Genomic DNA, 18352 nt, shown 5'->3' with positions numbered 1-18352 from the left:
GGGACAGGACAACTTCACCGCATCAAAGGGACGATGGACGGGGCCATGTACCGTCAAATCTTGGGTGAGAACCTCCTTCCCTCAGCCAGGGCATTGAAAAGGGGTTGTGGATGGGTATTCCAGCATGACAATGACCCAAAACACACGGCCAAGGCAACAAAGGAGTGGCTCAAGAAGAAGCACATTAAGGTCCTGGAGTGGCCAGTCTCCAGACCTTAATCCCATAGAAAATCTGTGGAGGGAGCTGAAGGTTCGAGTTGCCAAACGTCAGCCTCAAAACCTTAATGACTTGGAGAAGATCTGCAAAGAGGAGTGGGACAAAATCCCTCCTGAGATGTGTGCAAACCTGGTGGCCAACTACAAGAAACGTCTGACCTCTGTGGTTGCCAACAAGGGTTTTGCCACCAAGTACTAAGTCATGTTTTGCAGAGGGGTCAAATACTTATTTCCCTCATTAAAATGCAAATCAATTTATAACATTTTTGACATGCGTTTTTCTGGATTTTGTTGTTGTTATTCTGTCTCTCACTATTCAAATAAACCTACTATTAAAATTATAGACTGATCATTTCTTTGTCAGTGGGCAAACATACAAAATCAGCAGGGGATCAAATACTTTTTTCCCTCACTGTATCCAGACCTCCAAAAATGAGGAGGGGAATACTAGACACCACCTCTATTCTAACCGAGTCCCTATACCCTGATCATTAATGCGATGGTGGCTCCATCTCAAGGTCATCAAACCATCCACGGCTCCCCCTTGACACCCCCTAAAGGCCAGAGGTCAGTCTTCCTGTGTGCTCATGAGGCTGCCCTTTTCAGTCCCAATCAGCACCTCTTTTTCCCCGCACCAGAATGAAGAGACGCGTGACAAAGGTCATGGAAATGGATTTACTTTGCATTTGACTGGATGAAAAGGTCAGAGGAAGGGCACCCCAAAATGGCACACAACCCTGCAACCTCACGGGAACTAGGGGAATTGCTGTGCCACTGTGACCTCCAAACAGACCCATCATAGGAAGAGACCAGTGGTGGAAAAAGTACCAAATGGTCATACTTGAGTAAAAGTAAAGATACCTTAATAGAAAATGACTCAAGTAAAAGTGAGTCACCCAGTAAAATACTACTTCAGTAAAAGTCTAAAAGTATTTGGTTTTAAATATACTTAAGTATCAAAAATAAATGTAATTGCTAAAATATACTTAAGTATCAAAAGTAAGAGTAGAAATCATTTCAAATTATATTAAGCAAACCAGACGACACTATTTTCTTGTTTTTTAAATTTACGGATAGCCAGGGGCACACTCCAACACATCATTTACAAACGAAGCATGTGTGTTTAGTGAGTCTGACAGATCAGAGGCAGTAGGGATGACCAGGGTGATCTGTTGATAAGTGTGTGAATTGGACCATTTTCCTGTCCTGCTAAGTATTCAAAATGTAACGAGTACTTTTGGGTGTCAGGGAAAATGTATGGCGTAAAAAGTACATTATTTTCTTTAGGAATGCAGTGAAGTAAAAGTAAAAGTTGTCAAAAAATATAAATAGTAAAGTACATAGTAAAGCTATTCTAGTGTTCTAGGCAGTTTTCATTGGGAAAAGTCACTTGACTACACTAAAAGTTAATAATGATTAAACACCTGTCAACTTTAGAAAACTACTTACTCAGGCCCAACGCCCCATGAGGAGCATAGGCCATCAATGACGCCGGCTTCTCCAGCGAACTCGACATTGGGCAGTTTTCTGAATTTCATTCCAGGAGTAGCCAATCTTTCTGTGGAAATAAGTTGTATTAATTCCTTTCATTCATTCGTTCATTCATTTCCAGAAAGCCATGGATGGTTTGATGAGTCGGCGGGTTTGCACAGACAGACAGGAGGCAGGTTTTACAAGATTGATTTATTAACTATAATACAGGTCATGTAAGGCCTTGCTGTATACACCATTCCTATTGAGACAAATTACCATACTCTTAGCAAATAATGACAGCATTTTTTTGTGTTGATGTATTTTTTCAGTTTACTTTTTTACTTTTTTTTTTCTCAATCTTTTATACAGGTTAAATTGTTTTCCATCATTTAATTTTTTATCTTCTTGTCTTAAATACTGAGAGTGGTCGAGCCCCCTCGCTTGCCAGGGCAAAAATCATGCACTATACTGGGCTGGTCTCTTCACCATTCACAAAATTGATAAAAAAACATTTTTTTGTTTGTTTTTTTAATTATTAAAAGAAAAACAATTCTATCACCATTGACTAAAGGGCAAAGTGTTAGACCCCCTAACATACAAATAAACAACCATTTGAATATAGTTTGCTTGTTTCTCATTTTAACTTAACAGACCACCTGTCACCATTGTTGCAAAGAATAAAAGAAAAAGTAAAGCGACGCAGCCACATTAGATCGCAGAACCAAAGTCACATTTTTAATACGATTGTTTTTTTTTCTCTCTCCATTTGTCGCTTTGCTTCCTCTCTCCCCCACCCCTTTTTTTGCACAGTCTTTGGCTGCCTCACAGTCTGTTCAGTATTAACACATTGATATACACAGGGAATGCCACTGACCGGCATTCAAAAGTACCAAAGTTTTCCCCCCCTCCACCTCCCAAATAATGATCCCATTCACATCTCTCTCGCTCTCGTTCTCACTCACTCACTCACTCACTCACTCACTCACTCACTCACTCACTCACTCACTCACTCACTCACTCACTCACTCACTCACTCACTCACTCACTCACTCACTCACCATCTGTGAAAAGTAAACCTATAGCTAGCTAAGGGGATAACTGTGGTCAGGTCCAGGTTACATTAAGTAGGGTAATGACCGTGAGGATAAATGCAGTCTCCACTGTAAGCGACATGGTCTTTCTTTAGGGTTGAGTTACACTGACGTCTGGCTACTACTGACAGCTCAAATGACATCAGTCCCTAACACAGACAAGCCAACATGTCATATAGGTAGTGTATACCGACAGGAGGTCATTGTGTCGGCGTCAGGGTATAACTTCAGTGATTTGCAGGGAGGCCTGTCAGTCAAGACAATGGGAGCTGGAGAGACGTGGAGACAGGCATGAGTGTGTAAAGCCGATGGTCAAAATGAAACAAATTACATGACCTTGGTTTCACTCTTTCTAATGTGTGCGGACACACACACACACACACACACACACACACACGCACTAACGATCAAACAGGTTTCTATGACAACCACAGACAGAACCATGGAATTCCGCAGTCATCAACACAGATGAATAGACTGTCTGTTCTGCTCCATCCCGGAGCGTCTCTCTGGACTAGGGAACAAAGTCGTGTCAAAAGAGGGCAGGGATACCAAGTGGTGCCAACCAGGAAGTGGGATACCAATAAACATAGGATGGCACTGAGGGACTATCAACACCATTGGCTGCGTTTCAATACTCTAAACTTGCTTCCTCATCTCCTTTCCTTCGTGTGCATCCCGGTCACACTCAGCTGAATGGATGTGAACAGCTATCCTGAGCCATCCTCAGTACAAAAACACATGACTACACATCACCAAGTACTGCCAACTAGCAGTTGCACAGCTGGACACTAGACTAGTCACTGGACTGTCTGCATCATGGACAGCTGACATGAACATCTATGTTGTCATACACTTCCTCAACACCACACTCTGGAGAGTATATATCTGTAGCAAAGTGCTGGCAGCCTAGTAACACAACAGATATGATCATCCACAGGCTAATCTCAATGCAGTTCAAATGGCTTTCATAGTATAGACTCTCCATCTATGTTATATACAAAGAATTCCTATTGGGCTCAATATGTCCATTTGACTTGACATTCAATAGATAAATATGGGGGATTATGCATGTAGAAAGATCTGTTACACACAAGGAGGGGGGTAGTGTTCCGCCCATGCAGTGGTGGGTGAGGTCATAGCTGCAGTAACTATGTTGTCCACCAGATGGCAATGGTGTGTTCTCAGAGAGGTGGCTACATGACTTCACAACTCATTAGACGTGGTGAGAAAGTGTTGTCGCACTTCTCACTAAAGAGGCTCCCAAAAGTGCTCTGCAGTCCCTCAATCTCAATAAACTTCAGAGAGCTCTACACTAATGATTCTCCTGCTCTCTACCATATTAGAAGCATGTGCGCGCGCGTGCGCACACGCACGCACGCACACACACACACACACACACACACACACACACACACACACACACACACACACACACACACACACACACACACACACACACACACACACACACACACACACACACACACACACACACACACACACACACACAGGTCATGCTCCCATGTCTCTCCAGGCTTCCAAACCCCTCATGGGTAACAGGAGGAAGAGGGAAATCCCTGCCACCACTTCCCAATGCCTCCTGAGATCCTTAAGGGAATCATTATGGCTGTTCCTCTCTGCATTCCGTGTCAAAGAGCCCTAAATGCTTTTCAGAGTCCGTAAAGTGCATCCCTGAATCCCACCCCTTGCCAATCCCTATCCTTATCCCTCCTAATTCTCCCTGCCAGTTATTCCCGCCCTTCACAGAAAGCAGAAGGGCCAATGAGAAGTAAGCATGGACATCTGGCAGGAGGGACTTGCTGTGTGAGAGTGCATTCTAATCGGTCAGTCATCAACGGAACACTCTCCAAAACTGATCCACAGTTTGAAAATCAAAATGGAAGCATAGGGGGTAAAGAGAAAGGAAGGGTGGAACAACATTAAACATCAGGAAGAAATGGGAGTAAAGATATCCTCTTCAATCAAAAGAAAAACAGCAGTCTTCCAGCGTTGCCTGGAGGCTCGGGGGCATGGGGTCAGAGAAGAGAGAAAGGAACGGAGGAGGTCTCCCAAGATGCCGAGGGTGTGGGATCACCCAAAGTTCTGTGCTCCAGCCTCCCTGCAGATCCAGTTAGCTGAGACTTTTGTTCTTAGCGTTATCTCTGGTTGTAACGGACACTGAACGGAGGGGGTGGGAGTTTAGGAATGAGTCTATTGAAGTGGAAGCTGGTCCATGTGGGAGAGGTGACGCCTGCCTCTAGTCCATTTCCTGGCAACAATGGTCAAATAAACGCTGAGAAGCTACTGGTTAGGTCCTCCCTCCACATTGACCCAGGATCAACCTGGGGGGACAGGGCAGTCGCTGGCAATCCACAGTCCCATCGCGGTGAGCGGTGGTGAGGCGAGGAAGGTGGGGCACTGGGGAGTGGTTTTAGAGTCCAGCTAGAAGGTCCATATAGTTCATGTTCTTCCCACACTTCCCCCAAAGATACCCTGCCTAGCTACGGTCAGAAGTTCTGAAGGTTTCTTTATGTTTCGGGGAGGGACATGACACATGGTGTTTCCCTGGGTGTTACTCCCTCACTGAGCCCAAATGACACGGGCTGGCGACACAGGGGTGTCCGGGCGAGGCTCCAGTGGGAGGGCAGCAGAGTGTGTGTTGGAGGGGAAGGTACTCTCTAAGGCAGTGGAGAAGGGGGCAGAAGAAGTGGTAGAGAAGAGAGAAGAGTCAAGAGACTACAGTGGTATGGGAGGACAAGTCGTGGCTCTTGTGGCTCAAAAGTTCCTCTTTCCCACCCCCTCCCCTGCGTTGTGTGTGTGTGTGTGTGTGTGTGTGTGTGTGTGTGTGTGTGTGTGTGTGTGTGTGTGTGTGTGTGTGTGTGTGTATATCTTTAAACGCAATGGGGGTTGGATAACCCCCTCTCCCAACAGTTTTTCCCTATATGTACTGCATCTCACTCACGTGCTCATCTTCTTTTGCTTTCCCTGTCCCTAAAACTCACTCTCTTCTCTATCCCTCCATATTTCTCACCACCCCTTCAAAATCTCTCCCACTTACGTTCTTCTCTCACCGCTCCCTCATACCTCCCTCTGAATCTCAAACTCTTTGCATCTCTCCCTCGCTAATCTCTTTCTTTCCTTCCATCCCTGGCTCACAGCATGTGTTGTTCCGTGGGGGGGTGATGGGGGTGCAGGGGGGGCAGCAGGGCCTGGATGGGGGACTGGGGGGTGTGTGGTGGGGACATCTGGGTATGGGGCATCCCGTAGTGGGGGATGACGGGCGGCGTGGCGGGCATAACGTAAGGGGCCGGGGCGGGTGTGAGGGAGGGAGAGCTGTAGGCCAAGGAGGAGTAGGCTGAGGTTCCCCCGTGGGAGGAGAGGGTGGCAGTGGGGGAGGCGTGCCCGCTAGGGGTGTCAGACAGGGGCTGATTGTAGAAGAAGAAAGCACACTGGTGGATGAAGGACTCGATGATTGTCTGGTAGGTCCGCGTGGCCGTCAGGGCGTCCATGGTGGTGAAGTCGGGCCGCATCAGAGTGGGCCAAAAACAGATGGACAGATTCTCACTGGTCATCAGGTTCAAACGATTATTCTGGCTCACCCTGGGGGGGAGGGAGAGAGAGAGAGAGAGAGAGAGAGAGAGAGAGAGAGAGAGAGAGAGAGAGAGAGAGAGAGAGAGAGAGAGAGAGAGATAGAGGAAAAGAGCGTTATGGGAGAGACAGACAGGGAGAGAAATAGAAAACACAATGTAAATTGTTCAAGAAATCATAAAGTGACATCATCTAGAAATCTAAACTACCGGGTTCGTGCCTCGACTGAATTTAAACCTGACTCATTGGAGCCAGGGGTGTAGTGGGCAGGGTGGAAGGTCAAAGGTTGCAGGGTGGACGACTGTTACTGTAGTCAGCGTGGCTGTCACAGCTGTCACCTAAGCCACTCACTTGTTCAAGTGGTTGATGACGTATTTGAAGACGTCGTAGTTTTCCCTGGGGAAGCGGCGCAGGATGTCCTTCATGGCGTGAACCCGCTGATCCCTGTCGTTGATCTCTGATTCGGCGACAGGAGACAGGAGAGGTTATAGAGAAAGAATGAAAGCACATGAATGCACACACACGCATACACACACAACCAGAGGAAGGTCCCACACATGCAGGGACAGGGAGGGGGAGAAGCATGGCACAGACTGACACAAACTGAAATCGCAGCTGAGAGTCAGCGTTGACTTAACAAAGCATAGCAGTGATCACACACACACAGTTATAAACCCAAACACACATGAACACACACAGGTCCTCTGGGTGTGCTGAGCCCAACGGTAGGAGTGAGTCAGACACGCTGATATCAGCACTCCAACACAGCCTGTCTTGTGTGTCTCCATGTGAGCGAGGCAGATGGAGTCTCTCACACACACACACACACACACACACACACACACACACACACACACACACACACACACACACACCACACAGCCTTTCACATGTTATCCAGCTCCTTCAAAACCCAGCTGTGTTCACTTCTTCTGCAGTCTACAGTTATACACAGAGTTCTGCAATCCACCCTGTAAGCGTTTCTTTTTTAACTACTCTTTAGACACTGTGTGTAGTGTCTCTCTCCTGCTGCAGGCTGCAGGGTTTCGTCAGGGCTTTGTCATGGCTCAAGGGCCTCGCACACACAATCCGCTCACTGAGTGACGGCCGGCCTCCAGAGTACAGGTACATCTCTGGGCCGCGACGCTACACCTTAAATCTCCACCACGACGGATTACAAAACGTAATGGGAGTGACAGAATGGGAGTGGAAAGAAGTGCACTTGTTAATCTGACATTCTGTATCGTTGTGTTTGTCTTTCTTCACAGGAAATGTATGCGTCTTCAATTGGAGGCTCCTCAAAGAGGAAAGGGGAGGACCATCCTACTCAGTGAATTTCATAAAAATAAAATTGTGAAACATTAAGTGATCCTTTTTAGATAAAACTATACTAAATATATTCGTGTCACCCTATATGTACTGCATCTCACTCACGTGCTCATCTTCTTTTGCTTTCCCTGTCCCTAAAACTCACTCTCTTCTCTATCCCTCCATATTTCTCACCACCCCTTCAAAATCTCTCCCACTTACGTTCTTCTCTCACCGCTCCCTCATACCTCCCTCTGAATCTCAAACTCTTTGCATCTCTCCCTCGCTAATCTCTTTCTTTCCTTCCATCCCTGGCTCACAGCATGTGTTGTTCCGTGGGGGGGTGATGGGGGTGCAGGGTGATGGGGTGTGTATATCTTTAAACGCAATGTTGGGTTGGATAACCCCCTCTCCCAACAGTTTTTCCCTATATGTACTGCATCTCACTCACGTGCTCATCTTCTTTTGCTTTCCCTGTCCCTAAAACTCACTCTCTTCTCTATCCCTCCATATTTCTCACCACCCCTTCAAAATCTCTCCCACTTACGTTCTTCTCTCACCGCTCCCTCATACCTCCCTCTGAATCTCAAACTCTTTGCATCTCTCCCTCGCTAATCTCTTTCTTTCCTTCCATCCCTGGCTCACAGCCAGCATCAACAGTACAGTAGCATCAACAGCACTCTATAGGGTACTGTGGTGTACCCGGAGGACAGCTTGCTTCCGTCCTCCTCTGGGTGCATTGACTTCAGTACAAAACCTAGGAGGCTCGCGGTTCTCACCCCCTTCCATAGACTTACACAGTAATTATGACAACTTCCAGAAGACGTCCTCCAACCTATCAGAGCTCTTGCATCATGAACTTACATGTTGTCCACCCAATCAAAGGATCCGAGAATGAATCTAGTACTCAAATCATAACTACAGCTAGCTAGCACTGCATAAAATGTAGTTGACTCAAAGAGAGAGAAAGACAATAGTTGAATAGTTTTGAACAAATTAATTTATTAAAAAATGAAGGAGAAGCAAGAGAGAGATAGCTATATTTAGTTGTATTTCTTTTCACTTAACTTAGCGAGTGAATGCAGCTAGCTAGATTAACCTACACAAACAACCGGCTCAAACAGAGGGAAACTGTTAGATAGCTGGCTATAACTATCCAACACTGGAACTCGTCCAAGTCAAGGTAAGCTTTTGGTTTTATTAATGTATTGCCACCGGGGCCCACCGGTGTAACTGATAAACTGCTTGCTGTTGACTGTACACTGTACTGCATGACAGTAGCGAGTTTACAAATGTGTTAGTTCTAGTAGCTATGTTGACCACTACGTTAATATGGTGACAACAATGTAGGCCGCTGTGTGGAGTGGTTGGCGGTTTGGCTTGGAAAGGTTTTTTCTCCTGGTCACAGACTGCTGATGTGTTTGTGCACTGAAGTCCACAAGCGAAGGGAAAATGTGAGAGGAGGAAGGCAGGTAGATGCGAGCAGGAATTATACAGCGATCAATGGGATCATGCTGTTTGTATGTGGCTGCTATGAAAGTGAACTGTGTTTGCGTGTGATCAGGGGTGTATTCTTCCCACCGATTCTGTTGAAAAAATGTTTCTTAAACGGAAGCAAACGGAATGAAACTGGGATAAACGTACCTGAATATGTCCAACAGAAACTCTTGTTTACAAGAGTTGGACTAATGTTTGCACTCTAGATCAGCTAGATGCAGGCAAGAGTGTGCAAGGCGGGATTGAATGTGTCAACGTCTGTTACCTTGATTACTCAAATTTCTCTCGACCTGTCTACGTTGTAAACTTTCATTCATAGGTTGTAGCAACCTCATGATGGGTATAGGGAAAAATGTTGTATCATGTAGTATCCTAAACCTATATATGGTACATTGAGCTGGGTGAAGGGAATATGAACGACAGTCATCCAGTATGCTGTAATAGAAATAAGGCCATGCTCATAAAAAAAAGTGTCCTCCATCTTAAACGGCACTGGTTTCTTCATAGAGACCAATTAGGTTAAGCAAGGACAACCCTAATCCATTCTCTCCCCAGCCCCAGATCCCCTCTCCCCACCCCCTCTCTCCCCAAACCTCTTTCCCCAGCCCCCCTCTCCCCAGTCCCCCTTTCTCTGACCCCCCCACACCCCAGCCCAGCCCCATGTCTTACTGAAGGCCTCCACCAGTTCAATCTGATGGCTGTAGGGCACCAGTGGTTCAGGAAGCTCAGAGAAGAAGGCCTTCATGGCCCCGGCCACCGTGTTGATAGTGAAGTCCTTCTCCACCAGGTCTAGGTTATGGTCTAGCAGGGAGACAGAGAGTGAGGGAGAGACAGAGACAGAGAGAGGGGATTCGTTAGAATAAGACATGGAAGAGACCCCTGATGTAGGATATGATCTGCAAGAGACAACAATATGAAACACACACACACTCGAACGCACACACACACACAAAAGTCTGCCTTAAACTCATTAGTTTTACTGCTATAGTATCATCCCACCTGGTGATAGACTGAAATACCTGAATAAACAAACCCCAACATAAACAAAACCCAACACAACCAAAGTTCTGTATAACGGGAAATCCAGATCACTGCTTATCCTGTTAGAAGGAACTGCACCCAATTGTCTCCAGCTCCTCAGTGAGTCTCTCTTATTCAGTGTGTCAGCTCAGTATAAAGGACCACATGGGAGAGACTGGGAACAAAGTTCGCAGCACCAGAAGCAAACTGATTATTAAAACTATAAACCAAGAGTAATCACAGGTGACCCCTGCCCTGCTGACACAGGCTTGTTGTACAAAACACAGAGAAAGAGAAAGAGTGTGAGAGGGGGAGAAGCATAAGAAAATGAGACTATTAAAAACCCTCTCCTATCTATGACAAACGTAGAGAAAGAGATCTAGGGAGATGGGGGAAATAGAATGCGGGGGGGGGAATTGACATTGGAAGAGAGTTAGATAGACAGCAATGGTGAGGGGATAGCAAGGAAGAATGAAAAAGAGATGGGGGAAAAGAGGACCTGTGGTGAACATAACAGACCAGATTCAGTGATAACACTGGTCCCAAGTCAGTTCTGACCCAGTAATGCCTAGTGCTCTACGGTTCAGACCAGTTTCCAGACCAGGCCTCAGAGTGAGCTCCAGATCTCAGTGCTCCTAAAGCCCGGTTCAGATACAACAGCCGACATAAGGAGAGACGAGACAAAACTAGCCAGTTTTAGAATTTTGTGTTGAAGAACAGCCGACTAAAGACAGGGCATTCAGACCAAGAAGAGGAGACGAGCGGTTGAGACTGTTTCCATGGTAACAGTGACTCAATGACTCGATACAACTTTGATACGTTTCCACTTGTCGTAGCACGCTGTTGTAGAAAACGAGTATCATCAAATACATGCACCAGAAACAGGGCACATTCTGTGACTTGTGAGATAAATATCAGCAAGCTGGGCTCACTAACAGCAGCAAAATAACTAGCTAGCAGTCTGCCTGGCTAAACGCACAACGTCAGCACACTGCTCTCTGATTAGCTAAACGGATCTGTCTCATCCCAAGTCTTTAGCTAAGATCTGACATGTTGAGCCTCCAACAACCGACATGAGACGTTCTAAAACTAGACGGTTCGGATCAAGAAAACTTAATTCCATAACTGCATAAAACCGTCTTGTCTGAACTGGGCTTTAGGGCCCTCCAACACAACAGGTGTGTGGTTCTATCGCTATGGGTTACCTGTGCTGTAAGGGGTGGCTAGGCGATAGCTGATTTGTGGCTATGGGTTACCTGTGCTGTAAGGGGTGGCTAGGCGATAGCTGATTTGTGGCTATGGGTTACCTGTGCTGTAAGGGGTGGCTAGGCGATAGCTGATTTGTGGCTATGGGTTACCTGTGCTGTGAGGGGTGGCTAGGTAATAGCTGATTTGTGGCTATGGTCTACCTGTGCTGTGAGGGGTGGCTAGGTAATAGCTGATTTGTGACTATGGGTTACCTGTGCTGTGAGGGGTGGCTAGGCGATAGCTGATTTGTGGCTATGGTCTACCTGTGCTGTGAGGGGTGGCTAGGTAATAGCTGATTTGTGGCTATGGGTTACCTGTGCTGTAAGGGTTGGCTAGGAAATAGCTGATTTGTGGCTATGGGTTACCTGTGCTGTAAGGGGTGGCTAGGCGATAGCTGATTTGTGGCTATGGGTTACCTGTGCTGTAAGGGGTGGCAAGGTAATAGCTGATTTGTGGCTATGGGTTACCTGTGCTGTAAGGGTTGGCTAGGAAATAGCTGATATGTGGCTATGGGTTACCTGTGCTGTAAGGGGTGGCTAGGCGATAGCTGATTTGTGGCTATGGGTTACCTGTGCTGTAAGGGGTGGCTAGGCGATAGCTGATTTGTGGCTATGGGTTACCTGTGCTGTAAGGGGTGGCTAGGTAATAGTTGATTGTTGGCTATGGTCTACCTGTGCTGTAGGTGTAATTGTATTGTCACCTTGTTCTAGCGTCCTGATCGATTGGACACAGGACTTCGCTTCTGATTACCTCAGCCTGGATTCAGCCTTACTGATGTGCAGTGGTATGTGCAGTGGTATATACCAGGAAGCATGCTTCATTAACCAAACCAATCTGGAGGTAATTAACGGCCCACACCACACATACTCATGGACACACACACAGAAGCTACGCTACGGAGGAAGGCCTCTCCTTCCTGTAGATCAATGCTACAGATGCTCCCAGGTTAATTAGGTGAATCCATTGGACAACAGGCTTCTGGATAGATACAACACACTAACACTGCACCTCTGTGGCCTGTTTGTGCCTAGGTATGGGAGTGTGTTTCTGTGTATTGGTGAGTTTGTGTGTGTGCATAGGTCAGTATGTGTACATGTAGACACTGACTACAGGTGGCATGGGGTCTGACAACCCTACAATAATTACACTCAGTGGCCAGTGTACTAGGTACATCCATCAAGTACCGGGTCAGTCCCCCCTTTTTCCTCCAGAACAACCTGAATTCTTCGTGGCATGGAAACATTGCTCAATTGGTATAAAAGGACCTAATGTGTGCCAGGAAAACATTTCCCACACCATTACACCAGGATGGGACCATGGACTCATGCTGCTTACGCCAAATCCTGACTCTACCATCTGCATGACGCAACAGGAACCAGGATTCGTCGGACTAGACAATGTTTTTCCACTCCTCAATTGTCCAGTGTTGGTGATCACGTGCCCACTGGAGCAGCTTCTTCTTGTTTTTAGCTGATAGGAGTGGAACCCGGTGTGGTCGTCTGCTGCAATAGCTCATCGGTGACAAGGACCGATGAGTTGTGCGTTTACGAAATGGCGTTCTGCACACCACTGTTGTACTGCGCCGTTAGTTGCCTGTTAGCTTGCAGGATTCTTGCCATTCTCCTTCGACCTATCATCAACGAGCTGTTTTCACCCACAGGACTGCCCCTGACTGGATGTTTTTTGTTTGGCGCGTCATTCTCAGTAACCCTAGACCAGCGTGCAGGGTTGCACGTTTCGTTTTTTTAGCCTAGCACTTACACAGCTGATTGAAATGATCAAAACTTGATGACTAGTTGATTATTTGAATCAGCTGTGTAGTGCTAGGGCAAAAAACTTAAGCGTGCAACCCTTGGGGTCCCGAGGACCGAGTTTGGCAAACCCTGCCCTAGACACTGTCGTGTGTGAAAAGCCCAGGAGGATGGCCATTTCTGAGATACATACCACACTCAGTCACTGAGGTCACTTGTTTTGCCCATTCTAACATTCAATCAAACAGTAACTGAATGCCTTGATGTCTGCCTGCTTTATATAGCAAGCCACAGCCACGTGACTCACTGTCTGTAGGAGCAAACCATCTTCGTGAACGAGATGTAGGTGCACCTAATAAACTGGCCGCAGAGTGTAATTTGTAGCATACTGTTGACAATTTATATTTTTGGTGTGTGTGGGTTTTGTATTCAATGTCTACGGTCAAAAGAGAGGTTCTGGTGTCTCACCCTGGTCAAACTGCCTCTGCATGCTCTCCATCTCTGACTTGTTCCCACTCACCCTGTAGATCCCTTCAGTAGTGATACCTGAGAGAAGAGAGAGAGGAGCGAGAGAGAGATGAGAGAGAAAAGAAGCGGAGAGAAGAGAGATTCAGTACACTTTATCCACAACAGTACACTTTACTATTAACATAACATTTTTCATCCATCCAACTCACAGTCAGAACACACACACACAGACATCAACAACAACACAAGTCCTCCTATAGCCTCTGTGTAAGGACTTCCAATAGAGAGTGCTGTTAGAAGCAGTGTTCTATGCAGAGATTGTGTAGTAATGACAGTGGAGACTATTGGTGGCCTGGGCTTGTGTGTCCCCCCCACCGAGACAGAACATAAGCACTATCAATGAAACTTATAAAGCATCAGTGCAGGCTAGCAGAAAGTGTTCCGGTGAGGCTTCTATAGTTCAAGATCCATAAACATGACTTAATGAACTCTGGTCCCATTTGTTCATCATCCCTCTCTTTCTCCTCCCCTCTTTGCTCATCATCTTCTCCTCTCTCTGCAATCCATGCCTTTACCACAGACATGGAGAGGACAAGGGTGTGGACAGACAGTGAGTGAGAGAGAGTGAGAGAGAGGGAGGGAGGAAGACAAGGAGGGAGGGAGGGAGACAAAGACAAATCCAGAGACAGGGAGAGATGGCTCTCTGTCAAGACGAGCGGCATCGATCCCCTCCTTCTGCCGATCAATTATCCACAAAAGCTTTTCTAGCCAGACTCCAGGGGAACAAGGGATGGAGAGAGAGATAGAGGGGGGAGGAGGAAGACAGAGGGGAACGGAGGGGAGACATGGAATGCGTGGAGGAAGAGAGAAATAGAAGAGAATAACAAAAGGAGAGGAGGAAGAGATATACTACATAATAATACATGCCATTTAGCAGAGGCTTTTATCCGAAGCGACTTACAACAGTGAGTGCAAACACTTTCGCATTAGTGGCCCCAGCAGGAACCAGACCCACGACCCTGGCGTAGGGCTGTTATGGTTACCGCCACACCGGCAGTCCCGAGACATGAACAGAGTCACGAGTCACGACCGCAATCGAATTCCACGTGACCGCTGGAGTCACGGGTAACTAGTCTTCTCCAAAACTCCGCTCTGATGCTGCTGCTGGTCATTAGTAGCCTACCAAACTGGCTAACGGCCAGTCGCTAATGGCCTGTCGTTAATGGCCTGGTACTCAGGGCTCTATTGTCCCTCTAATCACTCTGACATCAATGCAAATACAATCAAATCAATCAAACACTTAATTAGAGCCCTGGCATTCAGAGTTTGAGCGGAATAGGATCACCTGTTGCGCAGCGAGAGACAGCTCCTCATAGCTGCTTGATGCATGGAATGAAATAAGTGTTCCTATAGCCCAAAGTTGCTCAACATTTCTATAGGGTATGCTATGCAATTGCGTGAGAAATGAGAGGTTTGATGGCCTCTATTAAAAAGAGGAGGATCTAATACATTGTAAGGCTGCATGATGAGACTAATGATGATTTGAAAAAAAGTAACTTGAAAGGGATGAGCTCTGCTTTGTTTTTTTGCACAGGCTGTACATACTCCAATAGTCTACCATTCACAATTTAACAAGTACTTGATAATTCCTCGAATTTCACGCGGTATCCCCTTTGTGGCTGTAATGTCACCCTAAAATAATCCATGTCTTTTGCGGCCCGGAGTGCTGCGTTGCGCCCTTCTCCCTGAGTGTGCTGCGCAATCCGAAGCGTCTCTCACTCCCACGGCTCTCCGTCACGTGATCAAGTCTTTCTCACAGGCTACAAGTGAAGACAGACACACCAGGGGAAGCAACTGCACGCGTCCTTATCCAATTCCGAGCTGCGTATTGAAGATATTGAATGAACTGTCCACATTTACTTTTCGTCAGCCAACAAGATGAGTAGGCCTAACAAAAAGCAAAAGCACTAGCTTATGTCAATCTACTATACCCCACAGTACAAAAGTCCCTATCCTATTCTGTGCAATAAATAATTATTCCAAACAGTCTGGGACAGTTGTGGGAGGCGATAGATCCCAAATTAATACAACCACTAGCTTCAACAAAGCTTTTTTAGGCAATGGGGCTGATGCAACAGATTAGAAAGTTTAGTTTAAAATGTTGATAAACTATTAGGCTATTTATTCACATTATAAGCACAGCAATGCGCACATGGTAGTAGGCTATAAGCGTGAACGTTCCATTAGCGGAAAACAGCATTATCAAAAGTGACCGCAAATTATGCATGCATTTTCATGGTATAAATTTCTAAAACTTGAAACTCACTCGCTGGTTATATATGCCAATTAGGCTCTACACCCCTTGTAAAGCGGATTAATGTGCTTAATTTTAAGAAGTTATTTGGCCACTTTAGTTGTAATACAAACCTTATTAAAACATTGGCCTATGGGCCAGCCTACATGAGGTGTGATTTGAACAAGTCGCAAAAAAAAGGCATAGTTTCTTATCGCATCATTCACAAGTGATAATATATCATTCACAAGTGACAGGCTAATATTGTCACCCATCAGACTATTCTTGATTTAATCTTCTCTATACATGTACTAAATAATATATGTGCGACAATTGTTTTGATTTAGAATGGACCATTATCATGCACCTGTATTGAAACATGTCATCTATGCACTTAAATAGCGAATGGAGGACGCTTTTCCCCGTGGTTTGTTTTCATGCCAGCCAGGTAGGCTATACTCCTGTTGTAAATATAAGCAATGTGCTTAATATTAGGAAAGTTGAGAAATAAATATGGTGACCTAGCCTATAGAAAGCTGATGGGATCCTCTTTTTATTAGTCGCTATCCCTCTGTTTTCGCTCGCAAGTGCATAGCCTACATAAATGGTGCGCAACATGGGCTCTCATGAGGTGTTTGATTAGATTTTCAAATACATTTGCATTGACGTCAGAGTGATTAGAGGGACATTAGAGTGATGAGTATCAGGCAGTTAGCAAGTTTGGTAGGCTACTAATGACTATCAGCAGCTTCAGAACTTGGAGAAGCCTAATTACCGTGAATTTGACTGCCTTCGTGACTTGTGACCGCCGGTGTGGCGGTAATACGGTCACCGCAACAGCCAGATTGTGTCAAGAACTGCAACGCTACTGGATTTTTCACGCTCGATAGTTTCTAGTGGGTATCAAGAATGGTCCACCACCCAAAGGACGTCCAGCAAACTTGATACGACTGTGGGAAGCATTGGAGTCAACATGGGCCAGCATCCGTGTGGAATTCTTTCGACACCTTGCAGAGTCAATGCCCTGGCAAATTGAGGCTGTTCTGGGGGGCAGGTGTTCCTAATGTTTGGTATACACCTTCCTCTGTCCGGGCGTAGCGTCGGATGGAGCCACAGTGCCTCCCGAACCCCCCGTCTCAGTATCTATGCTGCAATAGTCTATGTGCCGGGGGGCTAGGGTCAGTATGTCCTATCTGGTGTAATTACTACCTAGCCTGACGACTCCTGGCTGCGCCAGTCTCCAGGACCGTCCACCTGGATGTGCTGCTGCTCCAGTTTCAAATTTTCTGCCTGTGGCTATGGATCCCTGACCTGTTCACCAAACGTTGTACCTTTTCCCGGACCTGCTGTTTTTGACTCTCTCCTCCTCTTCCTCCCCTGCTGTGTTGACCTTTGAATGTTTGCTATGAAAAGCCAACTGACATTTACTCCTGAGGCACTGACCTGACCTACAACCACTGTGATTATTATTTGACCCTGCTGGTCATCTATGAACGTTTGAACAAATCTTGAAGAAAGATCTGGCCTTAATGGCCATGTACTCTTATAATCTCCACCCGGCACAGCCAGAAAAGGACTGGCCACCCCTCAGAGCCTGGTCCTCTCTAGGTCCCTACCTTTCTAGGAAGTTTTTCCTAGCCACCGTGTTTCTACATCTGCATTGCTTGCTCTTTGTGGTTTAAGGCTAGGTTTCTGCATTTTGTGATTTAAAAGGGCTTTATAAATACATTTGATTTGATATATTGGTAGGTTATATGTAAAGACTAGATTAAACTGAGAATAGTCTGATGGGTGAGAATATTATGAAGTGCTTGTCAAATTGTGAATGAGAGACTGATGAAGTGTGTGCAGCCTGTGCAAGAAACATAGCAGAGCTCATGCCTTTAATGCAACTTTATAATGTATTACAAATCAAAACATATAGCCTAATGTTTGTATCACAACTAAATTTGCATAAATATTTAAATTAAGCTTATAGAAGGACCTGTTTCTTTGTTAACCACTCAACACAGGATAGCCGCATGTGCGCACTCCCATGGAAATTATTTCTGAAAAATATAATTTACATTTGATTCAGCTATGTTCAAATGTATTCTTCTTACTATAAAATAATGCCCTGGAAATTATAGGCAAATCAACTAGTGTAGCCCACAACCATATGGCATAACCAGATCAGGGCCTAACAAAGACGACTCAGAATATGCTATTCTGTCCTCCTTCATATCATGTTTTTTTTAGACCTGCCTCCATGAAGCAAATGGAGGTAGGTCTAAAAATAAATCATGGATATATTGTTATGGTGTAGGCATGACAATCACCGGCTGACAAAATGTAATGACCGCCACAGCCCTACTCTGGCATGCTACCTTCACGCTCGTACCATAGAGAGCCAGAGT

The 18352-nt window shown here is 45.9% G+C and overlaps 1 protein-coding gene across 1 annotated transcript in view; it reads right to left on the bottom strand.

Moving 5' to 3' along the window:
- Positions 1-1884: 1884 nt before the first annotated feature.
- The window catches only part of LOC123729254 (rho GTPase-activating protein 35), an 85216-nt gene continuing 68748 nt past the window's right edge, over positions 1885-18352 (bottom strand). The window contains exons 4-7 of the mRNA XM_045703542.1: positions 13664-13741; positions 9846-9977; positions 6723-6828; positions 1885-6383 (exon numbers count right to left, since the gene is read on the bottom strand). Coding sequence (XP_045559498.1) covers positions 5936-6383; positions 6723-6828; positions 9846-9977; positions 13664-13741 — 764 coding nt within the window. The 3' untranslated portion in view covers positions 1885-5935. The remainder of the gene's footprint in view (positions 6384-6722; positions 6829-9845; positions 9978-13663; positions 13742-18352) is intronic.

This window comes from Salmo salar, chromosome ssa20 (genome assembly GCF_905237065.1).
Source record: "Salmo salar chromosome ssa20, Ssal_v3.1, whole genome shotgun sequence".
Lineage (NCBI taxonomy): Eukaryota > Metazoa > Chordata > Actinopteri > Salmoniformes > Salmonidae > Salmo > Salmo salar.
This window is presented reverse-complemented; position numbering and strand designations above follow the sequence as displayed.